Here is a 15,492-nt window from a genome sequence, read left to right on the forward strand (position 1 = left end):
ACTGTAAACCGCTAAATCGGTCAGGCAAAAGCTGCTATTCTCAACTGTTTGGTCTCGAAGTTGTCTGTTTATTCATAGCTTGATAATTCACAAGATGTTTAAAAGTCCAAAACTTAATTTTTAAAAGGTCTAAAAGCTGATCAATTTTTTTTTTTCAGTCTGTGATTCAATTGGTGTGATGAATTATAAAGTAGAGTAATTGATTTGTATATGCTTAAATATACTGCTCTTTGTTACGCCACTTAGAAATTTACAGCGATATTTCTTGACAGGGCGAGCAGATAATCATCTTGGGTAGCACGATACAATGCTTGGGACAAAATTTATCAGCGCAATTGATTTGTAGTAATAGTATAAGCAATATGTAATATAGCCTGAAATACAAGTTCTTTGTATATGAAAGGAAAAACTCTGTTACTGAGAATTGAACACAAAATTTATGTATTTGGACTTAATAATGTGGTGAACACTGATCAGCTATTGGATTTGAAACTAAAATTGATCACTGTGCTTAAATGTTCTAAATGATTACTTTCTTCAAATATTCATAAGGGAAGAAGACATGAACAACATGCCTTCCCCAGAGCTAATCAAAATAAATTTAATGACTTTGATTGGAACAAAATAAATAAATCATAGTTGGTATTTATCTGAATGCTGAAAGCGACTGAGGAGGAGATTTGTGAGACATCGAGGGAGGGTATATTATAAAATATACACAGAACTACAAACTCATTAATCTGCCTTCCATTCTATATAAAATTACCAGTACAGGTTGAGCATCCCTTATTGGCCGTGTGTGTATCGGATTTCGGAATTTTTCAGATTTTCGAATATGATATGTATCTGCGGCGCGTTGGGAACTGCGGATGTGCGGTGCATTGGGACCTGTGCATTGCCTGGGAACCTTCCCAGAGCATTGTCACATAGGCGCTACAAATAAAGTGCGGATTTCAGAATTTCTCGGTTTTCGGAATTTCAGATCAGGGATGCCCAACCCATAATACACTTCAAAATTGTCTGTGCAACAATAACATAGCAACAAATATCCAACATAGATTCAGAAAGGGACCAATCTCTTAGGGGCATCCTAAATGGATTATGGAAAGGTCTTTTTATGGTGCAATTAGACTTCCAAAAGACATTTTGTTTTTGTTTTAAAAATATTTTTATTCTCCTTTTACACCTTTTCTCCCGCATTTACACCCATCAACAATAAACAATAATCAGCAAGATCTGTCAATCCCCATAATAACAATGATCCCATCCGCGCACCAACCCCCAAACAGCAGCCCGCATATTTACGTAAACAAATTACAAAAAGGAATCGGGGATTACCCATAGTCACCCTTAATCTACACAGCCCCTCTCCACCCCCACCCACCCACCCCCTCAACTAATGTTCGATGTTATCCAGTTCTTGAAAGTGCATAATAAATAGTGCATATGACTTGTAGAACCCCTCCGAGCTTCCCCTCAGTTCGAATTTAACCTTCTCAATGGTCAAGTATTCCAACAGGTCCCTCCGCCATGCCAGGGCACTGGATGGAGAGGCTGCTCTCCATCCCAGCAGGATCCGCCTTCAGGCGATCAACGAGGCGAAGGCTATGATATCTGCCTCCGCTCCCGTTTCCAACCCTGGCTGGTCCGATACCCCGAATATGGCCTCCTGGGGACCCGGGTCCAGTTTCACACGCACCACCTTGGAAATTACCCTAAACACCTCCTTCCAGTACTCCACTAGCTTTGGACAGGACCAAAACATATGAATGTGATCCCCCCCCCCCCCCCCCCCCCCCCGGCAACGCTCACACACATCCTCTACTCCTTAAAAAAATCGGCTCATCCTCGCCCTCGTGAGGTGCGCTCTATATACCACCTTCAGCTGTATCAGCCCCAACCTCGCACATGAGGTGGAGGCATTCACTCTCCGGAGCACCTCGCACCAGACCCCCCCCTCTACAACCTCTCCCAGCTCTTCCTCCCACTTTGCTTTGATCCCTTCCAGTGGTGCCTTATCCTCTTCCAAAATAGCTCCGTAAACCGCTGACACTGCCCCCTTCTCCAGTCCCCTTGTCATCAACACCTCCTCCAGCAATGTGGAGGCCGGTTCCTCTGGGAAGCTCTGTATCTCCTTCCTGGCAAAATCCCGAACCTGCATGTTCCTAAACACTTCTCCCTGTTCTAGCCCATACTTCGCTTCCAGCTCCCTCAATCCTGCAAACCGACCCAGAAGAAACAAATCTTTTAGCGTCTTAATCCCCTTCTCTTCCCATGTCCGAAAACTTCCATCCCACCTCCCTGGCTCAAATCTGTGGTTCCCCCGAATCGGCATTTCCCTTGACCCTAAACCCAACCCGAAGTGTTGGCGAAACTGCCTCCAGATTTTCAATGAAGCTATTATTACCGGACTCGCTGAATATTTCCCCGGAGCTATCTGGTGCGGCGCTGTTGCAAGTGCCTTCAGCCCCGGCCCCCTGCACAAACTCTCCTCCATTCTGACCCACTGACGTTCCTAGCCCTCTCACGTTTCACGTGACTATCCTTACTGGGGGTCTCTCACCCCCCCCCCACCCCCACCTTTCTTATCCACCATCACCATACCACCGGGCCCTACCCCATAAGCCTGACCCGCCCCCGTCCATTGTTAACATCGAACCCCCCTCCCCCCCCCCCCCCCTCCCAAGAACCCCCCCTACAAAAACATCCCCCAACATCCATCCCTCCACCCCCTCTTGCTCGCCTCGTAGGCCCATTGAAGCCTGCTATCCAGGCTCCAATGTCCGCAGTCGTCCTCACCTCACCCCCGTTCACTAACTGACTTTAGTTAGCTAGCGCGGGTGGCTCCCCCCGCCAAGACCTCTCGCCCCCTTCCACCCGGTCCCAGAGAAAGAAACACCAGTTCCGGGTGCGGCTATGCATAGCTAGGTCGCATATTCGGCAGCTCCTGCTTGGAACGGACTTTTGGGCTCTTTTACAGGGCCCCCACGGCATTTGTTTGACATTTCCCGGTGTGGGAAGAAGGCGGCAATATTCCCCCGACAGTGTCCCCCAGGAAGGGTATGTCTCTTGGTTGCCAGACACACGCAGAAACAGTGAAAGATTTGGCTGCAACTACAGGATAAACAGGGCCTCTTCCAGCATGCAGGCGGGGGAAGGGCAAGCTTAAAGCTGCAAGCTGACCTGAGGGCCTGTATCAAAGGTGAATTCTAGCAGCAGAGGGAACAACTGTGAAAAGACCTCATCAAGGCCACTGAAGGGACTTCCGGTTGCGGTGATGCCTAGCTAGCCGCACGCTTCGGCGGCTCCAGCTCCGACGGACCTTCGGGCTCTTTTAAGAGCCCCAACGGGGAATTTTTCGACGACGCAACCCGGTGTGGGGTGTGTGAGAAGGGAGTCCCCCCCCCAACGAAGGAGGAAAAAACCGGCGGCGGCGGCTGCAGCGCGAGGAATCGTCGACCAAAGGGTCAGAAAGAGAGAAGTGCAAGATGGCGGCGGAGAAAGCGCAGGCGACATGGGGGCCTGAGCAGGATGAGATCGCGAGACGGTGCGTGGAGCTGCTGAAGAGGGAGGTGCTGACCCCGTTGCTACAGGCAATTGAGGGGCTCAAGGAGACATTAAAGACCCAGGAGACAGAGCTCCGTGTGGTGGAGCAGAAGGTGACAGATATTGAGGACGAGATCCTGGGCCTGGCGGTTAAGACACAGACGCACGAGGCACTTCATAAAAAGTGTACTGAAAGGATCGAAGCCCTAGAAAATGGAGCGCGAAGGAAGAACCTTCGGATACTGGGTCTCCCTGAGGGTGTGGAAGGAGTGGACTGTGGAGCGTACGCAAGTACGATGCTGAGCTCACTGATGGGTGCTGAGGCCCCTACGGGCCCCTTGGAGGTGGAGTGGGCAAATCGGATTCCGGCGAGAAGACCAAAAGCGGGAGAACCACCCAGGGCGATAATCGTGCGATTTTACCGCCTTAAGGATAGAGAAGAGGTCCTGAGATGGGCTAAAAAGGTGCGGAGTAGCAGATGGGAGAATGCAGTGGTACGGGTATACCAGGATTGGAGTGCGGAGGTGGCGAGAAGGAGGGCGAGCTTCAACCGAGCCAAAGAGGTGTTGCATAAAAGGAAGGTGAAGTTCGGGATGCTGCAGCCGGCAAGACTATGGGTCACGTATCAGGAGAGACACCATTATTTCGAGACGGCGGAGGAAGCATGGACCTTCATCAAAGAAGAGAAATTGGAGCGGAACTGAGGGACTGATGCTGCAGGAAATGTTATTGTTAATGTTACGGTGGAAGTTAATTGAGAAGTAAACAGGGAAGGGGGGAGACATTGGGGAAATGTGGGCGCCGGTGAGGGGGGAAAGACGGGACATAGTTGGAGAATGGGGAAGGGGAGGGGGAGGGGAAAGGGAGCTGCGCCATAAGAGGCGGGTCAGGTAAAGGGATGTTCCCGCACCAGAAAGAATAAGGCGGGAAGACAGGCGCAAGGCGGATGGGAGTTCCCCACATGGGGCAGGTCGAGGAGTGAGCAGGAGTAGCCGGGGTCAGTTGAAGTCAGCTGACTTACGGAAGTAATATGGGGGGAGCAATCAAGCTAGAAAGAGATCTAGCGGGGAGGGGAGGAGGGAGGGAGAAGGGGGGGGGGGACAACTGGGTTGCTGCTGCGGAAATCCAAAAGGAAATGGCTAAAGAGTGGGTGGGCGGGGATGGTGTGCGACGCTGGAGGAGCGAGCGGGAGCGCGGAGGCGGGATATGGGACTGGCCTAGAGAAGGTAATGGCTAGTCGACACGGGAGGGGGGCAGGTAGCCCCCTAGTGAGGCTGATCACGTGGAACGTGAGAGGCCTGAACGGACCGATAAAAAGGGCCCGAGTGCTCGCGCATTTGAAAGGACTAAGGGCAGACGTGGTTATGCTCCAAGAGACGCACCTAAAGGTGGCGGACCAAGTTAGGCTAAGGAAAGGATGGGTGGGACAGGTGTTCCACTCAGGACTGGACGCAAAGAATAGAGGGGTGGCCATTTTGGTGGGGAAACAGGTCGCATTTGAAGCAAAGAACATCGTAGCAGATAGCGGAGGTAGATATGTAATGGTGAGTGGCAGGCTGGAGGGAATGGAGGTCGTGTTGGTTAACGTGTATGCCCCAAACTGGGACGATGCGGGATTTATGAGACGGATGCTGGGGCGTATACCGGACCTGGAGGTAGGAAACTTGATTTTAGGAGGGGACTTTAATACGGTGCTGGACCCGGGGCTAGATAGATCCAGCTCAAGGACCGGAAGAAGGCCGGCAGCGGCCAAGGTACTTAAGGGGTTTATGGACCAAATGGGGGGAGTGGATCCATGGCGATTTCTTAGACCTAGGGCTAGGGAGTATTCCTTCTTCTCCCATGTCCATAAAGTGTACTCCCGGATAGATTTTTTTGTTTTGGGAAGGTCGTTGATCTCTAGGGTGGAAGAAGCTGAGTACTCAGCCATAGCGGTTTCGGATCATGCCCCACACTGGGTGGACCTGGAATTAGGAGAGGAAAGGGAGCAGAGAACACTCTGGCGATTAGATGTGGGACTGATGGCGGATGAGGGAGTGTGTGCAAGAGTGCGGGGGTGTATTGAGAGATACCTGGAGGTCAATGACGACGGCGAGGTCCCTGTGGGAGTGGTATGGGAAGCACTAAAAGCGGTGGTCAGAGGAGAGCTGATCTCCATTGGGGCCCACAAAAGGAAAACAGAGGCCAAGGAAAGGGAAAGATTACTGGGGGAGATTTTAAGGGTGGATAGGGAATTTGCAGAGACCCCGGAGGAGGAATTGTACAGGGAGAGGAGACGACTCCAGACGGAATTTGACCTTCTGACCACCAGAAAGGCGGAGGTACTGTGGAGGAAGGCACAGGGGAGGAGGTATGAATATGGGGAAAAGGCGAGTCGCCTGTTGGCTCATCAATTGCGAAAGAGGGCAGCAGCGAGGGAAATAGGAGGAATTAGAGACGAAAGGGGAGACACGGTGCGAAGGGCAGGAAAGATAAATGAGGTGTTCAAGACCTTCTATGAGGAACTGTATAGGTCTCAACCCCCAGAGGGAGGGGAGGGGATGCGGCAGTTCCTGGACCAATTGAGGTTCCCGAAAGTGGAGGAGCGGGGGGTGGTAGGCCTGGGGGCACCGATTGGGGTGGACGAGGTTATTAAGGGACTGGGAAGCATGCAAGCAGGGAAGGCCCCAGGACCAGACGGGTTCCCGGTGGAGTATTACAGAAAATATGTGGACTTGTTGGCCCCGTTGATGGTGAGGACGTTCAATGAGGCCAGGAAAGGGGGTACTCTACCCCCGACGATGTCGGAGGCGACGATATCGTTAATTTTGAAGAGGGATAAAGATCCGTTGCAGTGCGGGTCCTATAGACCCATTTCATTGTTGAACGTGGACGCCAAATTGTTGGCAAAGGTACTGGCATCGAGGATAGAGGACTGTGTCCCGGGGGTGGTGCACGAAGACCAGACAGGGTTCGTAAAAGGGAGACAACTGAATGTTAACGTGCGACGACTATTAGGGGTGATAATGATGCCCCCAGTGGAGGGGGAGGCAGAGATAGTGGCGGCAATGGACGCAGAGAAGGCATTTGATAGGGTGGAGTGGGAGTATTTATGGGAAGTGTTAAGGAGGTTTGGGTTTGGGAACGGGTTTATTAGCTGGGTTAGACTTCTTTATGGGGCTCCAACGGCAAGCGTAGTTACAGGTCGACATAGATCGGAGTATTTCCGACTATATAGGGGAACAAGACAGGGATGCCCGCTGTCTCCATTGTTGTTCGCGTTGGCAATTGAACCTCTGGCCATGGCGTTGAGAGACTCCAGGAAATGGAGAGGGGTGATTAGAGGGGGAGAAGAACACCGAGTCTCGTTATATGCGGATGACCTATTGTTATACGTGTCGGACCCAGCGGGGGGAATGATAGAGGTTATGCGAATTTTGAGGGGGTTCGGGGATTTCTCGGGGTATAGGCTAAACATGGGGAAGAGTGAATTATTTGTGATACATCCAGGGGACCAGAGTAGAGAGATAGAAGGCTTGCCTCTAAGGAAAGTGGAAAGAAACTTCCGATACCTGGGGATTCAGATCGCTAGGAGCTGGGGAACCTTGCACAGACTTAATCTGACACGGTTGGTAGAACAAATGGAGGAGGACTTCAAGAGGTGGGACATGCAGCCTCTGTCGCTGGCGGGCAGGGTGCAAGCAATTAAGATGATGGTCCTCCCGAGGTTCTTATTTGTATTTCAATGTCTCCCTATACTAATCACTAAGACCTTTTTTAATAAAATAGACAGGAGCATCACGAGCTTCGTGTGGGCAGGGAAAGTTCCGAGAGTAAGGAGGGGGTTCCTTCAGCGTAGTAGGGACAGAGGAGGATTGGCACTACCGAACTTGGGCGATTACTATTGGGCCGCCAATGTGGCAATGATACGTAAATGGATGATGGAGGGTGAGGGAGCGGCGTGGGAAAGACTGGAGAGAAAGTCCTGTAAAGGGACGAGTTTAGAGGCGCTGGTGACGGCGCCGCTACCGATCTCACCTAAAAAGTTTACCACGAACCCGGTGGTGGCGGCAACATTGAATATCTGGGGACAGTGGAGGCGACAGAGAGGGGTGCGGGGAGCCCTGGTGGGGTCCCCAATCAGGAACAACCATAGGTTCGCCCCAGGAAGAATGGATGGAGGATTTCAGAGCTGGTTCCAGTTGGGAATTAGGAGGGTGGGAGATTTATTTATAGATGGGACTTTTGCGAGCTTGGGAGCATTGGAGGAAAAGTATAAGTTGCCCCGGGGAAATTTCTTGAGATATATGCAGGTGAGGGCATTTACTAGACAACAGGTGAGGGAATTTCCATTGCTCCCGACACAGGGGATACAGGACAGGGTGCTTTCAGGGGTGTGGGTCGGAGAGGGCAAGGTGTCAGAGATTTACCGAGAGATGAGGGAAGAGGGGGAGGAGTCGGTGGGCGAACTAAAAGGAAAGTGGGAAGAAGAACTAGGGGAGGAGATAGAGGAGGGTATGTGGGCTGATGCCCTAAGCAGGGTAAATTCCTCTTCCTCATGCGCCAGGCTTAGCCTGATTCAATTTAAGGTGCTACATAGAGCACACATAACGGGAGCAAGATTGAGCAGGTTCTTTGGAGTGGAGGACAAATGTGGGAGGTGTGGCGGGAGCCCGGCAAACCACGCACATATGTTTTGGGCATGCCCGGCACTGGAAGGGTATTGGAAGGGAGTGACGGGAGTGATTTCGCGGGTGGTGAAGGCCCGGGTCAAACCAGGCTGGGGGTTAGCTCTATTTGGAGTTGCGGAAGAGCCGGGAGTGCAGGAGGCGAAAGAGGCCGACGTTGTGGCCTTTGCGTCCCTAGTAGCCCGGCGCAGGATCCTACTCATGTGGAAGGAGGCGAAACCCCCCGGACTGGAGGCCTGGGTAAATGATATGGCGGGGTTCATTAAACTGGAGCAGATAAAGTTTGCCCTGAGGGGATCGGCTCAAGGGTTCACCAGGCGGTGGCAGCCATTTCTCGACTACCTAGGGGAACGTTAGAGGGAAGACAGATGACCAGCAGCAGCAACCCAGGGGGAGGGGGGGGGGGGGGGAGGGGGGGGGGGTTTAGTTTAGGTCAAAGATAAAGGGGTTTTGTTACTTGTGTATTGTTTAAAATTTCTGTATTGTTATTGTTGCGTTTGCTTTGTAAGAGGGGAAAAATTGTTGTTTGGGAAAAAATTTTCAATAAAACATTTATAAAAAAAAAAGAGAAAGAAACACCAAAACAATCCAACCCCTACAATTCACTGACATAACATTTAACCGTCGCTAAACAGAACGCCATTAACTTGAACTCTGTAACAATGCAAAGAGAAGTAAATTTCAATACAAATCAGTAAAAAGAAAGTTGTAACATTTGTACATTTTCCAGCCGCTCAAACACAGTCCACAGTCTCTCTTCTAGTTCCGCTCTTCACGTCTGTCCCAAGCCTTCTGCCCTCATGAACGCCTCAGCCGCCTCCGCTGTCTCAAAATAAAAGTCTTTGGCGTTATATGTTACTCTCAACTTCGCCGGGTACACCACACCAAATCGCACCCCCTTCTTGTACAAAGCCGCCTTCACTCGCCCAAACGCCGCTCGTCTTTTTGCCAACTCCACCGTCAAATCCTGGTAGATCTTCCAAAAGACATTTGACGAAGTTTCATATGAAAGGCCCATTAAATTCAAAGCTATGGGGTTGTACAGTGGTTAGCACTGGGACCTGGGTTCGATTCCGGCCTGGGTGACATTCTCCCAATGTTTGCGTGGGTTTCCTCCGGGTGCTCCGGTTTCCTCCCACAGTCCAAAGATGTGCAGGTTAGGTGGATTAGCCATGCTAAATTGTCCCTTGGGGTCCAAAGATGTGCAGATTAGGTGGGGTTACAGCGATAGGGCAGGGAGAGTGGGCCTAGCTAGGGTGATCTTTCAGAGGGTCGGTGCAGACCCAATAGGCCGAATGGACCTCTTTCTGCACTAGGGATTCTATGATTCTGAATAAATTGTGGTAAATGGTTATGAAGCTGGCCGAAGGGGAAAAACATTAGTATACATTGAATTTATGTTGAAGTGGGAGTATTGAATGGGGTACTTCAGTGTCTGAAGCTTCAAATTAAGTGAAGTGCTTTGAGATGTTTGTGAGAGGTGAGGTTATTATACAACGCAAGACTTTCGTTTAAACCAGCATGCATTTAGAAAAATAAAAACTTTATTTACATCAGATAAGGTTGGAGTTTTTAACCTGATAAATCCCTTTGCGTTTTTTTGATTAGATGGTAATCCTGGTGGTAACTTGCTGAAGTTGGGTAGGAATGGTAATATTTTGTTCGTTTCATAAGCAGCAGGAAGGCTGGGAACTTTTTTTCTGGTCAAACTTCATAAACAGAAATTAAAGCAGTATTTTAGCATGTGTATTACTTCAATAATTTTTATTGATTTCAATTGACTTAATTTTTTGAAACTCGTCACAATTCATCATGTGTCAGAAAACATTTGAGATTTTGGCCATGTGGAGAACTTTCTGAAAATGAAGTTCCTTCTCAAACTGGGAGATTATGGGCGGAACTTTCAGATTTCGTTTTTCAAAAGTGTCTGGGTGGGAAAAGTGGAATGTAGTCTGTTTCTATTCACCAATTTCACATCGTGGCGAACTTATCTTTATTCACATCAGCGTGAGTGGACAGTCTTAATATGTGTGTGGGGGCAAACCTGATATTCAAGTAGATGTACATGGAGATCTCAACTTCCAACTCATCATTGGCAGGGGGTGGGGACAATCGAGGGGAGGAATCCCGTTTGATTCTCTGCCCTCTATGCTGTTCCCGCCCAATTCCCCCAATGTTTTTTCTGCTATCATTAAGTTTTATACGTTTTGCCTTACTCCTCTTTTGTTCTACAGAGATCAGCAGAGTGCGGAAAGACATGTACAACGACACATTAAATGGCAGCACAGAGAAGAAAAGTGCAGAATTACCAGATGGTGTGGGACCTATTGTACAGTTACAAGAGAAGCTTTATGTACCCGTTAAAGAATATCCTGATGTAAGTATATGGTTTAGCTAAAAATGTTATGCCACTCTTATTAAGTATTATTTGAAGCTATTTATGTTGGTCTGGAAGACCTGTAGTTGTAATGTGTTTGTAATGATCAACAAAACTTCCATATTTGTTAGAATCCTAACAAAAGTAGATGCTAATTGGCAATCCATAGGCAATAATGGTATAGTTAGACTCATTAATGAGAAGTGATTTTTAAATCTGTCCTATTATAGATTAGAGAAGAGATCACAAATTGTGTCGAGGAGTTTTGGTTTTGATTCCTTTGTGAGAAAAGGCAAGGATCACCAGCAGCCTATCATAGGAATCTGTGCAAAGACCATTGCTGTTCCTTGTGTACAAAGGTTTGCAGCAGAGATTGAAACAAAGCCAACTATATTTCCAAAACATAGATGAGCACTTGAAATGCCATAGCATGCAAAGCTATGGACCGAGTGCTGGAAAATGTAAATCGAATAAATAGGTGCTTGATAGCCATAGACACAATGGGCCAAAGGCTTTCTTTCTGGGTTGTAAAACTCTGACTCTTTGACCTCAGATAGTGTGGTAGGGAGTCAAATAATGAAGAGGCAATACATGTGCAAAGGCATCTGGATAGATTGAGGTGATGGGCTTATGAATAACAAATTGCACCTACAATGGACAAATGTACAGTGTTATGGACAGGAGAGGGATTAATTTAAACAGTTTGATTTCTCCGCTCACTGCCCACAGTAAACAGAAAAGTGATATTGATTTCTGATTTCCCCCCTTATAAGTGATGGCTTATTTTCCCCAACCCTTCAGCTTGGAGCATTCCACGTCTCAATCAATAACCCCACAGCAAATTTGAGATGCGATGAAATAAGAGGGTTTGGTTTCACAGCGTCCACCCCTTTTGTACTTAGAGGAAAAGGGAAAGAAAGGGATACATGGCAAGACCGCGATAAAAATAAAAGTTACAGTTTTTATATGGGTCCAGAATCAACAATTCAAAGGCGTTATCCTTCAGAGGCTGACTGTGGCAAGGTGATCATTCTTTCCAGAAATGAGGAGTTCCATGATAGGCAAAAGACATGGAGAACTAGTCTTGAAGGCACAGATACAGAAGCTCCAATCTTCCAATGGTTCACAGTGTAGATGAGGGTGGCAGTCTACCTGGACAGAGCTCTTTCTGCTGCTACCTGCTCGATGGTAAAATGGTAGACTGCCTGGGTTCAGTTTCACATGCCAATATTACAGATTCTAGCAGCTTGAGGGAAGCCACTTCGTCTTCTGGATGTTGGACGAAGATTTATTTTCCAAGGTCGGGAATCTCGAGGGGCGAGATTCTCCACTCCCGCGCCGGTTGGGAGAATCGCCTGGGCCGCCAAAATTTCCCGGGACGCCGGTCCGACGCCCTCCCGCAATTCTCCCAAGCGGCGGGAACGGCCTCATCGAGTTCCGCAGGCCGGAGAATCGCTGGAGACACCCAAATTGGCGATTCTCCAGCACCCCTGCTATTCTCAGGCCCTGATGGGCTGAGTGGCCAGGCCAAAACGGCGGGTTCCCCCTGGCGCCGTCCACACCTGGTCGCTGCCGTCGTGAACGGTGCGTGAACGCTGGGGGGGCTGCCTGCGGGGGGGGGAGGGGATCCTGCCCCGGGGGGTACCTCAAATGTGGGGTGGCCCGCGATTGGTGCCCACCGATCGTCGGGCTGTCCTCTCTGAAGGAGGACCTCCTTCCTTCCGCGGCCCCGCAAGATCCGTCCGCCATCTTCTTGCGGGGCGGACTTGGAGAGGACGGCAACCACGCATGCGCGGGTTGGCGCCAGTTATGCGGCGCCGGCCGCGTCATCTATGCGGCGCTGCCTTACGCGGGCGACAACGCCTGGCACGTGTAGATGACGCGGCCCCGATCCTAGCCCATTGTCAGGGCCTGAATCGGTCGGGAAAGGGGCCGTTTCGCGCTGTCGTGAACCTCGACGGCGTTCATGACAGCGCGGGAGTGGAGAATCCCGCCCGAGGTGTTTAATAGAGCAGTCGGGTCCTTTTGTCCCTTACAGACAAACCGTCCTTGTTGGCTGGAGCTCTGCCGTAGAAATGTGAAAGAATGTTCATGTGTTTCTTTGAAATTTGATTGTCGGCAGTCACCGAGGGCAGTCAAAGATAATGAGGTCCTTGCTGGTTTTCTGAAGGTTAAAAATTTATCTCTTATGAGTCATGGCTAGACAGGGTAACACTTTGTACATTTTAAAAATAAAAATAATTTTACAGAGTAGCCAGGTTGACATAGATACATATATTTTTTCCTTCCTGTCCTCTGACCAGGATAATGGCTATGAAACTTAGAAAGGGAAATAAAAAATGAGAATTACAACTTAAATGGCTGGAGGTTTCAGGACACAAATCAGGAGAGGGATCGTGGACATTGTTGACCAACCCAATGAAACCATACTAAATGATTCATTGTCAAAGATGGATTGTAGACAAACCTTGGGAAGTGGTAGTGAGTACAAGACTATGGTATAACCACATCTAAAATACTGTTCACATGACACAAGAAAGCATTCAATATTCTTCACTTAATAGATAAATTGTACCCGGACATGCTTAAGCTAGTCATAAACAGCTGTGTCCAAAAACACAGGTTGATATAAAAAAAAACAAAGAACAAAGAAAATTACAGTATAGGAACAGGCCCTTTGGCCCTCCCAGCCTGCGCCGATCCAGTGCCTTTATCTAAACCTGTCTTCTATTTTCCAAGGATCTACTTCCTTCATGGAACTGTTCCCCGCCCGTTCATATATCTGTCTAGATGCATCTTAAATGATGCTATCGTGCCCACCTCTACCACCTCCGCTGACAAAGCGTTCCAGGCACCCACCACCCTCTGCGTAAAAAGCTTTTCACGCACATCTCCCTTAAACTTTCCCCCTCTCACCTTGAAATCGTGACCCCTTGTAATTGACACCCCCACTCTTGGGAAAAAGCTTGTTGCTATCCACCCTGTCCATACCTCTCATAATTTTGTAGACCTCAATCAGGTCCCCCCTCAACCTCCGTCTTTCCAACGAAAACAATCCTAATCTACTCAACCTTTCTTCATAGCCAGTACCCTCCATACCAGGCAACATCCTGGTGAACCTCCTCTCCACCCTCTCTAAAGCATCCACATCCTTCTGGTAATGTGGCGACCAGAACTGCACGCAGTATTCCAAATGAGGCCTAACCAAAGTCCCATACAAGGATAACATGACCTGCCGACTCTTGTACTCAAAACCTCGTCAAATGAAGGCAAGCATGCTATATGCTTTCTTGACCACTCTATCGACCTGCGTTGCCACCTTCAGGGTACAATGGACCTGAACTCCCAGATCTCTCTGTACATCAATTTTCCCCAGTACTCTTCCATTGAACGTATATTCCGCTCTTGAATTAGACCTTCCAAAATGCATCACCTCGCATTTGCCTGGATTGATCTCCATCTGCCATTTCTCTGCCCAACTCTGCAACCTATCTATATTTTGCTGTATTCTCTGACAGTCCCCCTCGCTATCTGCAACTCCACCAATCTTAGTATCATCTGCAAACTTGCTAATCAGACCACCTTTACCTTCGTCCATATTATTTATGTATACCACAAACAACAGTGGTCCGAGCACGGATCCCTGTGGAACACCACTATCCACCTTTCTCCATTTTGAGACACTCCCTTCCACCACTACTCTCTGTCTCCTGTTGCCCAGCCAGTTTTTTAGCCATCTAGCCAGTACACCCTGAACCCCATACGACTTCACTTTTTCCATCAACCTGCCATGGGAAACTTTATCAAATGCCTTACTGAAGTCCATGTATATGACATCTACAGCCCTTCCCTCATCAATTGACTTAGTCACTTCCTCAAAGAATTCTATTAGGTTTGTAAGACATGGCCTTCCCTGCACAAAACCATGCTGCCTATCACTGATAAGTCTATTTTCTTCCAAATGTGAATACATGCTATCCCTCATTATCTTCTCCAACAGTTTGCCTACCACTGACATCAAGCTCACCGGTCTGTAATTCCCGGGATTATCCCTGCTACCCTTCTTAAACAAAGGGACAACATGAGCAATTCTCCAGTCCTCCGGGACCTCACCCGTGCTCAAGGATGCTGCAAAGATATCTGTTAAGGCCCCAGCTATTTCGTCCTTCGCTTCCCTCAGTAACCTGGGATAGATCCCATCCGGACCTGGTGACTTGTCCACCTTAATGCCTTTTAGAATACCCAAAACTTCCCCCTTCCTTATGCCGACTTGACCTAGAGTATTTAAACATCCATCCCTAGCCTCAACATCCGTCATGTCCCTCGCCTTGGTGAATACCGATGCAAAGTACTCATTAAGAATCTCACCCATTTTCTCTGACTCCACGCATAAATTTCCTCTTTTGTCTTTGAGTGGGCCAATCCTTTCTCTAGTTATCCTCTTGCTCCTTGTATACGAATAAAAGGCTTTGGGATTTTCCTTAACCCTGTTAGCCAAAGATATTTCATGACCCCTTTTAGCCCTCTTTATTGCGCGTTTGAGATTTGTCCTACTTTCCCGATATTCCTCCAAAGCTTCATCAGCTTTAAGTCGCCTAGATCTTATGCATGCTTCCTTTTTCATCTTAGTTAGTCTCACAATTCCACCCGTCATCCATGGTTCCCTAATCTTGCCATTTCTATCCCTCATTTTCACAGGGACATGTCTGTCCTGCACTCTAATCAACCTTTCCTTAAAAGACTTCCACAGGGCAGCACGGTAGCATTGTGGATAGCACAATTGCCTCACAGCTCCAGGGTCCCAGGTTCGATTCTGGCTTGGTTCACTGTCTGTGCGGAGTCTGCACATCCTCCCCGTGTGTGCGTGGGTTTCCTCCGGGTGCTCCGGTTTCCTCCCACAGT

At 48.8% G+C, this 15,492-nt stretch overlaps 1 protein-coding gene across 10 annotated transcripts in view; it reads left to right on the plus strand.

Moving 5' to 3' along the window:
* The window catches only part of LOC140419816 (KH domain-containing RNA-binding protein QKI), a 746,610-nt gene that overhangs the window by 204,436 nt on the left and 526,682 nt on the right, over nucleotides 1-15,492 (plus strand). For all 10 annotated transcript variants that reach the window (XR_011946033.1, XR_011946034.1, XM_072503844.1 and 7 more), the window contains exon 2: nucleotides 10,448-10,590. Coding sequence is in view for 8 of the 10 variants with exons in the window: in XM_072503844.1 (XP_072359945.1) it covers nucleotides 10,448-10,590 (143 nt within the window). In the remaining 2 variants the exon portion in view is untranslated. The remainder of the gene's footprint in view (nucleotides 1-10,447; nucleotides 10,591-15,492) is intronic.

The sequence above is a fragment of the Scyliorhinus torazame genome, chromosome 1 (assembly GCF_047496885.1).
Source record: "Scyliorhinus torazame isolate Kashiwa2021f chromosome 1, sScyTor2.1, whole genome shotgun sequence".
Classification (NCBI taxonomy): Eukaryota; Metazoa; Chordata; class Chondrichthyes; order Carcharhiniformes; family Scyliorhinidae; genus Scyliorhinus; species Scyliorhinus torazame.